We start from the raw sequence: 13057 nt of genomic DNA, 5'->3' as shown, positions 1-13057 counted from the left end.
GTGTATTGAAACTTCACCAACTAATACTATATTGTAATGTTATATCAAGGTAAATGTGAAAAAAGCAAAAAAAACTGACAATATGTAATCTCAAAATAATGTATCTAAAACATAACAGTAGCCCCAATAAAAAAGTTTGCCAATCTTCTTTCGAAAAGAAAGTACAAGTTCTTCGATTATGACTTTCTTGTCCACAACGATTTGTGATTGTGCTTAACTTTTCATCTGGATTTTTCTTCCTTCTTTTCCTTGGTTGTCCAGCTAGCCTTCTGTACCTAGGTGGCATAACGATTTCTTCCAAAACAAACTCTGGTACTGTCCAATCCTCCCTATCCGGCATTGGAACCATCGAAACTTCATATGTATTTGCCAATGCAGTTGGTTTATAGTAATCTGAGTAGTAGGGATGTATATCTATAATATTCTTCTTCTTCAATACAGCAATTGTGTGAGCATACGGTATCTCGTCAAGCTGAAATCTCCCACAGTTACAATTTTTTCTCTCAAGGCAAACAATGTATCTTCGCCCACCTTCATACACTGAATAAATAAATTCAGTAGATGGTACAACCTGCTAACATTAAAAAGTTAGAGATACTAAACCATATCAATTAACTCAATTTCATACTCACATTAGCCAAACGACAATCAACTGCAGATACATGATACTTTATAAATGGGAAAAGGCATAAATTTCCCCCTGAATTTATTACGAAAAGTCAGTTACACGCTTAAACTATTGTGACGACCTATTACACACCTAAATTATTTCAAAGTGAATTTATTTCAACCATGACACACATACAACCATTCACATGATGAGAGATTGTTTCACACTCGCGCCATATCATCACCATGTCACTGCCACATCAATAATTACGTCAGATTTTTAAAAAATCCATGTCACCCAATTGCTTCTTCTTCCTTATAAACCATCAAACTACCACCAATAATGTTGCCATTATCACCAAATTCGCTTCTCCACCACCATAGATTTCACCACCTATAACCAAATTCACTACCGGAATCTTCTCACAATCACTACCATCATAAAAATTTGATAAGAACAATAATAAACTTAACTAAATTCACCATCGGAACCACATCACTACCATTGAAATTCATCACAATCATAACCATAAATTTCAGCATACACATCAAAATCACAACTTTTATTGTCATTACTGAAATTAAAAGTCATACCATCACTAATTTTATCACCCATCTCCAAATCCACCACAAAAAATTATTACAATTGACGATATCAAGAGGAGACAATCCTTTCATGGTCGACAAAATCAAAGGGGATGATAGAAATTATTACATCTGGACAAGAAGTAAAATCTGAAACAATAATTTTCCAATTAAAATCTTAAATGAAAAATAATAAGGAGTCTTCCTCCATCATAGAGAAACAACTGAAACACTTGTGCCAGTAAAATGGTTACATTAAAAATATAGATTTAAAAGTCAGAAGAGTATAGATCGGATATAGGAACAAAAATAGAACACGACAGTTTTCTAATAAATTTGAGAAGTGAAGGATCGCGTGAGAAATGGACAGATCTGTAACTCAAAGTGCAAATGAAATTGAATCGGTAAGGGAGGAAAAGAGTGAGACTTGTATCTTACGTTTGACGAGATCGAATGGAGAAGAAAGGTAGGGTGACATGAAGGAGAAGGGTGAGGGTGGGGGAAAATTGACTTTTTTTTTAACTCAAACGCGCTTTATTTATTTTATATTTAATTGTATTTCCACGTCATCTTTGAAGGTGGTATTAAATTCACTTTTGAATAGTATAGGTGTGTAATAGGTCGCTGAAGTAGTTCAAGTGTGTAACTGATTTTTTGAGACAACTTTAGGAGTGAATTTATGCCTTTATTGATACATACCTCATTTTTGAACATTTAGAAGCGTTTAGAATCAATAGCTCTTCAAATCTCCTCCCTAATGTTTCCTTGGTATAGGATGCTACTTCTCTATTTTTACAGTTTCACGAACTGAATAGAATTCTAACTTCTTCCAAAAAATCTAATATAGGTAATTGTCGCGCCTCATCAAGGCAACCATTGATACATTCCGCAATGTTAGAAGTCATCATTCTCCCGTTGTTTACTGTTGCAAGAACTCTTGACCACTTTTTGTAACCAGCATCCTCAAGGTACATCTTAACCCGATTGTCAACTTTAACAATTTTAGCCATCAGTTTATCAAAATCCTCTTTTCGATAAGCCTTGGCCATTGAATAGAACACATCACTTAGTGTGTTTTTGCTTTTCTTGAAGTTTGAACAAATATTTTTCCAAAGGTGCCATATGCATGCAAAATGAGGAACATTTAGAAAAACAATACTTACACTCTTCATTATGCTTTTATTTCTATAGATACAACACAAATATTTTTCCTCTCACCAAATGCACTTTTTAACTGCTGGAAGAATCATGTCCATGAACAATCATTTTCCTGTCCACCACTCCATAAGTTAATGGCAATATGCATTCTACTCATAAATAGCGCATAGGTTTGTTAATTTCTAGATATGCACCTACCCATATATAAAGTATCAAATACAATAAATCATTGTTACGAGAGAAAAAATTATAAATTATAATCCAGTAATCATACATGCCCCATCCAGTTTACTTGCTGATACAAAAGATGTGCACCATCAACAACAACTACAAGTCTACACAAGTCAAACCCCCTCATTAATGTCCTTAATGCAATGAACAGATACATGAATTTATTTTTATCCAACTTATGCATCCTTATATAAGAATTTGGATGCACAGTTTCCAACATATATATGTATCTAGGCAATTCTCTATATCCAGCGGCAGGTTTTCCCTTTATCATCTCTAGTGCATGCTCCTTAGCACACCATGCTTGTTGGTTTGAAATATCAATCCCATAGAGTTTTCGAATATCATCAATTACATCATTTGGAGTATGAATTATTTTATGATTTAACAGTTTACGCGTCGTCACAGCACTAATAAACCCGACAGTAGCTTGAACCTTTGTTAATATCCCATCCCTTAATGGACAGGTATGCTCACTATTGAAGTACCTCACTTTGAATATATTCGATTTTTTTCTAACAGATGTCTTCAATCTCCAAGAACAGTCATCCGATAAACACAATAATACATAGCTGCAATTTTTTCATATACATTAGGAAAATGGATAATTGATACATTAAAACAACATATTCTTTACACAATGATACATTAGTGAAAAAAAATCATATACTGATACATTAACATATTAAAAAGAATTTCAAATGTATCGATACGTTATAGTAATATTACACTTTCTCACAGATACAAAAATACATTAAACAGTAAATATACATCAAATCATTATTGTACCAATTTGAATACAATAATGTATCATGGTTATTACATGCATATTTAAATTCAAAGATCCAAAAAAACGAGTGTCACATGTTTCTAATATTTTATACTAACAATACAGTAACTCACACATCTGATACCTCAAAATATATACGTCAAACGTTTAATATATCAACCTTATAGCTAGTAATGTATGACCAAAATACAAATTCATCACTGAAAAATGAGTTGCATACCTTTTGCTATCAGATCTTTTAACTCGAAAGTTGAAGCCATATTTTATTTTATATTTTGCCATTACAGCTACTAGAGTGGTTTTATCCTTGTACAATTGATTCACGTTAACGTCCGTACTATGTGTATCAGATATGTAATTTCTTTCTTCCAATTCTAGTATATAACACGAATCACCATTTTTTTATTCCACCAAGTTAAGAGCGTATGTGTCCTTTTCAGCACCTTCAACACAGATAATTGCACCAGTCGACACATCAAAATTTTGTATCTCGCCAACATCCTTATCAGTTGTATCAACACAGAGGGGATACATACCATATCCAACCTCACGTTTCTTCACCTCTACTTACAGCTTTAACCCCCATATCATTCCTAATAATCAATGGAGATGATTTTCCTTCTACAATGTATCGAATAGCAATATTTTTTCTATATTCATTAATGTTCAACTCAACTGCAATGGCTGAAACCAGATTCATGAAAGAAATATTTTCACCAACCACTATCTCATCACTCTTGTATCTTTCATATCTAACCCCACTATCCCATACTCTTGAATGCCTCAACAAAATTGAGATATTCATTATGTATCTGATCAAACTTACAACAAAAAATTCAAATGTCACTCGAAATTTTCTTCGCTCAAACAGGACCAAGAAAAACAGGATTTGGAATTTTGATTTTTGAATGAATTTGTTATTTTAGGAATCACGTTTCTATGATTGACAGTAACGCTGAAACGGAATAGCGTGAATTAGGGGATTTAATTTAGAATTTCAGTTTTGTTTTCCTTTACAAGTGCAACAACAAAATATATATAAAGTATCAATATTAATATATCCGAACTAGAAATCATGTATTCGACTGTTTAGCTTTTTCAGGGATTATTGTAATTTGATGAAAAAAATAGGTATAGGATGTAATTTCATCTTAACACTATGGGATTCCTATAATTTATTTTTTAACTAGATAGTCCAAAGGTATAGGACTGTAATTTAACGCATGATTATTTTATTTTATTAAATTAATTTTTTTTTAATTTCTTTTAAAAATCACTTTACTTTACTTGATAACGCATAAAATGATTAAACAATTCTTGTTATTGAAAAAGTTAATCAATTCATAAACATTTATTTTAATGTCACAAGTTAAAAATGGAAGATGTGTAGACTGTAGATGGTTTATGTTGTTGATTTTGGTAGTGGTGAAAGAAGAAGGGATAGTGTAATGAATTAAAATGTTGTTTTGACTGAAATGGATGAGTTTAATGGGAGATAAAGCAAATTTGAGATATTTTTATGATATTAAGAACAAGGGCATAATATAACGGAGATCGATTTTAAACTTTTTTCAATACAGAGTAGATAGGTAAATAATGATCCTTTTCCTTTATTTATTTATTTGAAATATATTCAGGGAAACATAGCAATAACTTGCAGAAATAAAAATTAAGATGGTTTGTTTAAAATGGGTCGCTGTAATCAAAATTTTGCATGAATTACAACAATATTTTCAGTTTGATATCCAAGAAAATACTAACAAGATTTTGTGTCATGAATAAAAATATGTAATTTTTGCCAGCCTTGTTGGCGTTTCACAAATTTAATTGAAATTGTAGATGATTAGAATTTTGACATAACGATCTCACGCATGAATTCTTCTGGTGCTGCAAACATAAAATATAAGTTATGAATTCATTTGACAGGTAAATTAAATTGCAGGAAATAGTCCAAATGGCTGTGAATGCAATATGTAAAGGCATTACCTTTACTTCCCGTGAAAAGATTGAACTGTCCAATAGCCTGTCTAAGAAACATTTCAACTCCACTTACAATGACTGCTCCAGCAGCCTCCGCGTCTTCCAGTAGAGTAGTCTTTCGTGGCGTATATACAGCATCAAACACCACTACATAATCCTTTAAGCTTCCCTACAAATAACCATCAACTTACTTATTTTGTGTTTATGAGTGATAATATATATAAAGCGTGGCACCAGAGTTGAAGTGTTTGAGATACCTCAGGCAGAGGTATCCTATCTTTATTTGGATGCATTCCTATAGGTGTTGCATTCGCAAGGATTGCACCTTTCTCTGGCTGAAAAGAAGCTAATTTTTCATATGGCAGAGCTTCACCACAAACTGCGGCAGCAAGAACCTTTGCTCTATTAAAATCAATGTCAAAAATCACAATTCGAGCTCCCCTGCTCTTGGCTCCGAATGCCAGAGCTCTTCCTGCACCTCCAGCACCCACCAGCACAAACATTTTCCTAGCGAGTGAACAAGGAAGAAAAGCTGCTCCATTTGTAGGCCCATTTACTATGAAGATGCACCAGTTTAACCTTGAATTAGATAAGTGACTAGCTAAAACACAACACACTGAACAAAATGGTCTAATAACTGTTATACCTTTCAAAGCATCCTCAATGGCTGTTATAGAAGCTTCACAATCTGTATTATAACCAATTAACTTCCCATCGCAAGGCCTCCGTATGATAGTATTTACAGCCCCTATGGACTAATGGAACATCACAAAGGTAAATTAGGTTGAGAAAGCAGAAACTTGATGTAACTCATTATTGTGCTTGACATATCAAAAAAGTCTCTTGACATGAACGCGAAACTATTTTTTTTTTTTTTAAGTAAGCTTTGAACTGCAAGAGAGAAATCCTGGAAAAAAAAGTCAAAAAGATCTCTCTAGCCGGTTCCTTCTCATGCAAACCCTAAGCTAGTCAAAACTGTAACAAACATATTTTTGAGCTGTGAGGAGTCTCCTCGATCTCTGAATTTACATTCAAGATCATGTAGTGTTTTGATGATTGACAATCTATGGATACAAAAGAACAAAGATTCCGGACAGACAATCCTACAAGTATGTATGTCTCTGGCCCACACAATTGTCTAGACACTCATTGTGGAAAAAATGGACACTTAGAAGATACGTGCACAGCTAGATTCGGAGCAATCGAAAGAAACATGCAATATCTTGAGCAAAGAAGTGATCCAGACAAAAGGAGAAGGGAACAGGTCCCTCAGATTAGGATAACTACCAGACAAGCAGACCTAGCAGTGAAAAAAAACATTGGTAGTTGTGGAAAACTTGTTTAATAATGATAAGGATGATGAAGGTAGAGACAACAACCAATTCTTTTTAGACAAAGAAAAATAATCATAAAAAATTGTTGCATTAATAGCTGACTCTGACTCAGAGACTAACGACAACATTGACAAGGTTCAGCTCCAGAGCTCAAGGATAAGATTCACACATGCCTAGAGATAGTGACTTTTACTGTTATTTAGTGCCTTCCAAGAAATTGCTAAATGATGTTGATGATCTAAAGAACCAGGTTCTTACACTAGAGAAGGAGAAGACGGGGTTAAAACTTGAAGATCCTATAGCTGCACCCACTAAAGAAAAGGTTTGTAGTGAAGAACTGGGTGCTCAAAAAGAAGTTAAAACAAGACAGAAATAAGTTGAAAAAGGCTCTCAAATGGACCAGGTACTCAAGCATGCTGACATCTTTATAAGAGAAGCACAACAACTATAGAAGGAAGATCCCACTCCCAGAAGATGAAGATAAGAAGACCATCAGATGAAGAAATGTCACAGGTACATGATAGAAGAAACTGGATAGGTGTTGGTGTTGTAGACAGACACAACAGTGTTTCCGACAGGTACATTTGCTAAAGAACTATGGAAGTTTCAAATATCTTGGGTCTACAATCCAAGGTAATGGGAAAATTGATTAGGATGTAACACAGTGTATTGTTGCAGGGTGAATGAAATAGAGGGTCGCACCCAGAGTCTTGTATGATAAGAAGGTTCCACCAAGACTTAAAGGTAAGTTCTACTAAGTGGTGGTTAGATCAACTATGTTATATGAGTCGGAGTGTTGGCCAATCAAGAACTCCTATGTTCAGACGTTGAAAATCGCAAATATGAGAATGCTAAGATAAATGTATAGACATACCAGGAGAGAGATAATTAGAAGCGAGGATATGTGAGACAAGGTGGGAGTGTCCCCGGTAGAGACAAGATGAGGAAGGCGAGGCTAAGGTGGGTCATACATGTGAAGAGAAGGCACACAGATGCCCCATTACTGAAAGAGAAAATAATTTTGGGGAACTTTGTATGAAGTATCTTTGTGCAATAACAAGTAAAAGCCTATCCAGTTTACCCCTTACCTTCCATAGAGAGACACTGCTGACAGCTCATATACAATGAACACACAAGGAAATTGATCTGTCCTTTTGTTTTCACATTACTTAAATTTCTGATAATTCCTCAAGAGCCTTCTATGATTAAATTCAAACTAGAATATGTGTTCTTATCATGAGTCCATAATGAAGAAATATGTCAGTCTTTGCTGCAGTTGAATTTTCTCAAGTGTCATTACTGATATTAAGTTACGCTATAGTGCTTCACCCCCAAAACAAGATCGTCAGGATATCAAAGTCCAGATACGTCAACCATTTTGTTCCATATTCCATAAATGAATTAAAGATACAGTTGAAAGTAGAGTCGCATACGAACCTCAGCCAATGGATCGACTACATCACAAAAGCTCACCACTGCTTCCTTGTATGGAATTCCAACACTAGAGTTCATAATAGTAGGAACATGTAAGGACTCTATGTCCAAGATCTCTTGACTAAAATTCAACAATAAGTGTGGTAATTTTCTTAGAAACTGATAGCTTAATTACCAGTGCATGACATACCTGAAACCAGCAAAGTCGGGACTTGAGTAGACCCTAAAGAACTCCTTAAGATCATCCACAAACATTGGAACATAAATTCCATTGTACCCCACATGTCTAAACGTAGGATTATGCAAAATAGGCCCTTTACTATGACCCACTGGTTTAGAAATGAGCCCAAAAACTTTAGTATCATTATCCATAAAATTAATTCCGTAGGCTTGTCTAAGGCTGGCAAGAGAAGGCAGACCAGGCACTGCATTACCATCAAGAGATCCATATAATAGGACACTACCGAATTTTGGGCCCAACAGCTGACTTATGAGACCTCTTTCCCCAACAGAGTAGGCAATAAGCGGCACCTGCAGGCAGCAAACAATGAAGATAAGCAAACACTTTTTCCTTCTTTCCTTTTATTCTATGCGGATAAGCAGACAGTTCCCATATCATTTTCGTTTTATGCAGTATGAATGAGAATTCATACCTGGCAATGTGAAAGCAAGTGAAACGTTTTCTCTAGTTCTGTAATGTCATTTGCATTTGTAACAATTTTGAGGATATCTGCCCCAGTAGATTGCATGGATGCAACAATTTGGCTGAGGTCTTCTTTTGAGGTGACATTGTCCACGAAGCATGATGTAATTAGTTTACAACCACTACTCCAACTCGACTTTTCATTTTTTGCAAAGTCACTAGCTATCTGAACAGCAATAGAATGAGTTAGAAGTCGGTAGTTTGGCAAAATTAGGAAAATGAAATGTGGCAGTTAAGATAGTTGCTACCATTATGAATCTGGAAAGACAAGACATACAAGAGAAGGAGTTGGCATAATTACATACAAAATGACAGTTACTTTACTCATATTAATGCTCAACCACTGACATTACATGAGTATAAATAGTACCTTGAGGTCCAACTCAACATAATCAGCTCCCAATTCTTTAGCCAACCCAAGGACTTCCAACTGCTTGTGGGCATCACCTTCAAAGTCATTTCCTTCCCATATTGGCCTGAACATCAACATACATAATCACTTGTTAATGACCCGCCCCACTTGATCCTACGTGCTAAAAATATAATATCTTTATTTTTACGTAATCAAGAGTATTACATAATTATTTTTTCTTTAGTTAAAAGATAAATTAATAAAAATATTGTTTACCTATAAAAATAACTAATTTCTAAAAGAATGTGCCAAAATTAAAAAACCACTTACGTTTTTGGAATTGAGAGAGTATTTTAGATCAATAAATTACTTTACGTCTTGTGCTCACAATTCACAAATAAATCCAAAAACTCCTAGTGACTTTTAAAATTTTAGTTTTAAATAAAAAATTCATTTCAATAAATTTTATTGAAAAAATTAATTAAATGATGTGAAAAGAATTCATAATTAAGTGAGTATTTGAGATATCATCTCAAATACTCACTTAATTATGAATTCTTTTCACATTTCCCATCCATTAGAATATAATATAATTGTCCACTATTGACTTGACGTATCCCTTTAGAAACAATAAATAATAAGGTAATATTGCTATTTTATCTTTTGACTTTATTAAATTTAATGTTTTGAAAAATGTGTTAGATGATAAATAGCATTTAATAGCAAGGGTAAAATAGACACAAAAAGTAAATTATCTCTTAATTTTATAAACTGAACAAATATTATTGGACAATTATTTTTAATATAGTAAATAACTATTATTGGATGCGAAAATATATATATGTGTGTGTGTGTGTGTGTGTGTGGAAAAAAGAAAAAATTGAGAAAGAAAGGGAAAAGTAAAAGAAAGTAGAACAGGAGAAAAATTAATTTTCCTTTATTTGGTTTGAGAGGAAATGGATACGGAAACATAATCTCCACTTTGTTTTCATTCTCATTTAAGATGCTTCGTCCCAACAAAAGCTTTCCTTTGTTAAAAATGAGAATTCCCACAAATCTCCCTATTTTTGGTGCTCTCTAATTTTTTATTCTCAAAATTGATGCTCCTTAATTTTATTTTATTTAAAGCTTTAAATAATAATATAAAAATAGTTGAAAATATCTCTAATTGTAAATAAAATAAAAAATTATAAGCCAAAAAAAAAATTCACAAAACATAAGTTCAATTAAAGTTATGCCACAATCATAAATTTAATTACATAAGTTATACTCAAGGATATAAAATTCAATGACACACATATGTCCCAAGATAAAAGAAATTATATCAAAGCTATGAGTTACGTTTGAAGATAAAAGAAATTAGGTTCAAGATTTAAGTTTAGTAGCTCAAGTTATATTCAAGTCATAAGTTATATGACAGAAGTTATACAACATGACATTAGTTATGTCTCAAGATAAAAGTTCTTTAAAAGTCTTTTCTTGCAAATTAGATACTATGAAATTTATGCCCAAGGCAAATATCTTCTAAAGAAAATTATCTAAGAGAAATTAGGGCATAACTAAGGATAATTTGGCTCATAATTTTTTATTAAATGCACAGTAAGAACAAAAGTTAAAAATTATTAATTTAAGGGATAAAATTTGAAGACCACTCAGAAATAGAGGAAGGTCACGCAAAAACATGTAGTAAATACTCCATCCATTTTATTTGGCTTGGTCTGATTGGACATGATTTAAAATTGGTGATTTAAAATTGTGAATTTGAAATTAAATTGATTTAAAATTAAAGTTTTATTTGAATATGTAATAATTTAATAGAAGTAATATAATTCTTCCATGTGGTATGAACAATCTATTTACGTCGAGCATGAATTATCTTATTTTTGTATAAAATAATCTCAATTTAATTGAACACAAAAAATTTAAAAAGTAAACAAAAGATCTTTAAATATTATAATATTAAACTAAAAATACTCATATCCTACCTTTTGGTTTAAAATATCCTTCACCTTTATTTTTGATTCAGAGATACCTTTCATTCTACCTTTTGGTCTAAAAATACTCTCAATCCAAATCTAATTGAATTGAATTATCTTACTATTTAGTTAATTCTATTATTTGTAAAAATAATTCATTATATTCAAATTCTTAATATTAGCTCATTCGAAAATATTTATGTCTAACGTAAAATAAAATAAAAAATTTATTGTGTAAAATAGTTATTTCTAATAGATTTGGGATATTCTTGCCCCTTTTCCCTATTATTTAATATAATCCTTCCACGCGGTATGGACAATCTCTTCACGTCGAGCATGAATCAATTTTTTTTACAAAATAATCTTAGTTTAACTGAACACATAATTTTTAAAAAGTAAAAAAAAAAAAAGATTTTTGAACATTATAATATCAAACTAAAAACATGTATAATGCATCAAAACATTACCCCCTCTGTCCAACAATAGTTGTTCACTATTGACTTGGCATACCCCTTAAGAAATAATAAATTATAGGAGTAATATTACTATATTATGAAAATTGTGTTAGATAATAAATAAGTATTTAATAGCAAGGATAAAATAGACATAAAAGGTAAATTATCTCTTGATTTTCTAAATTTGACAAGTATTATTGGACAACTACTTTTAATACAGTGGACAACTATTATTGAACAGGAAAAGTATTTAATTTTATGATTTTAAACCTATTAGGTGGATGTTGAAATTTAAAAGTAACCAAAATCAAAAGTTGGTTCATTTATTTGGACATGTTAAATTAAAATGAATAAAATAAATAAATTGCAATTGAGAGGATAATTAATGTCCCATCGAGAATATAGTTAATTCAACTAATCAGGAAATTTTAAATGACATTATTCTTTTCTAATCATCGAATTTTTAACAAACTTGGTTCTATAGGTGCCAATTGTTTTGAAAATAGGGGAGAAGTTATAGAGTAGAAAATTTAACTCTTGTCAATAAAGTAAAATAAAATTACAAACTAAACTATTAAAATATTCCTCTACCTGTAGATATGCTTTCAAAACAGTTTTATTTTTATTTTTAATCAGATATTGTCCAAATAATAAATAAATGAATTTCTCCGTAAAAATGACAAATTTCAAATACTCTCTCCTGACCCCTTAAGTTAATTTGATTAATTTTTAAAAATTATATTAAATTATATTAATTTAATATTTTATATTAAAAATTTAGATATTCAAAATTAAATAAATTATTATAATTTCTAATTTTTTACATATCAATATAATAAAGAAAAATTCATTATAAAATGTTAATCAAATTTTTTATCGTTTAATTCTGAAAAAAAAAAATTATAACAACTAAAAGGGTATGAGGGAGTAATATGATTTATGTTTGAAAGTTGGGCGTGGACTTTTCTAATGAATATTTCTGACAACTGACATTAACATTTCAGTACTTTATTTTTATTTTTTTCCAACAAATTCTTAATTTGAGCGGAAATTGTGGCCCCTCCCCAAAATAATTAAAAAAGAATGTTATTTTGCTTATTTAAAAATACTTTAATTTTTTTTATAAAGAATTTACTCTAAAAGGAAATACTATTAAACCATACAAATATTTACTTATTTACTTTTTAAAAAGGCCAAACACATATACGGCCCCTCAAACTTGCCTCATTTTTCATTTTGGCACTCCAACTTAGTCTTGTTCCATTTTAACCCTTAAACTCCATTTTTCCGTACCATTTAAACACTTATACTAATTTTTATGATTTCTTTATTTTTATATATATTCTTCAATTGCAACTTTTTATTTTAAATCGACATGTGTCAGTTAATTTTAGTTAAAAAATTAAAAATTAACAAAAAATAATTCTTTTTAAAAGATTAAACATTGGAA

At 31.5% G+C, this 13057-nt stretch overlaps 1 protein-coding gene across 1 annotated transcript in view; it reads right to left on the bottom strand.

The window, feature by feature from the left end:
- Positions 1–5036: 5036 nt before the first annotated feature.
- The window catches only part of LOC102578356 (bifunctional 3-dehydroquinate dehydratase/shikimate dehydrogenase, chloroplastic-like), a 9664-nt gene continuing 1643 nt past the window's right edge, over positions 5037–13057 (bottom strand). The window contains exons 2-9 of the mRNA XM_006338839.2: positions 9195–9300; positions 8775–8990; positions 8312–8652; positions 8125–8188; positions 6000–6108; positions 5611–5909; positions 5360–5522; positions 5037–5260 (exon numbers count right to left, since the gene is read on the bottom strand). Coding sequence (XP_006338901.1) covers positions 5217–5260; positions 5360–5522; positions 5611–5909; positions 6000–6108; positions 8125–8188; positions 8312–8652; positions 8775–8990; positions 9195–9300 — 1342 coding nt within the window. The 3' untranslated portion in view covers positions 5037–5216. The remainder of the gene's footprint in view (positions 5261–5359; positions 5523–5610; positions 5910–5999; positions 6109–8124; positions 8189–8311; positions 8653–8774; positions 8991–9194; positions 9301–13057) is intronic.

This window comes from Solanum tuberosum, unplaced genomic scaffold, assembly GCF_000226075.1.
Source record: "Solanum tuberosum cultivar DM 1-3 516 R44 unplaced genomic scaffold, SolTub_3.0 scf00007, whole genome shotgun sequence".
Taxonomy (NCBI): domain Eukaryota; kingdom Viridiplantae; phylum Streptophyta; class Magnoliopsida; order Solanales; family Solanaceae; genus Solanum; species Solanum tuberosum.
This window is presented reverse-complemented; position numbering and strand designations above follow the sequence as displayed.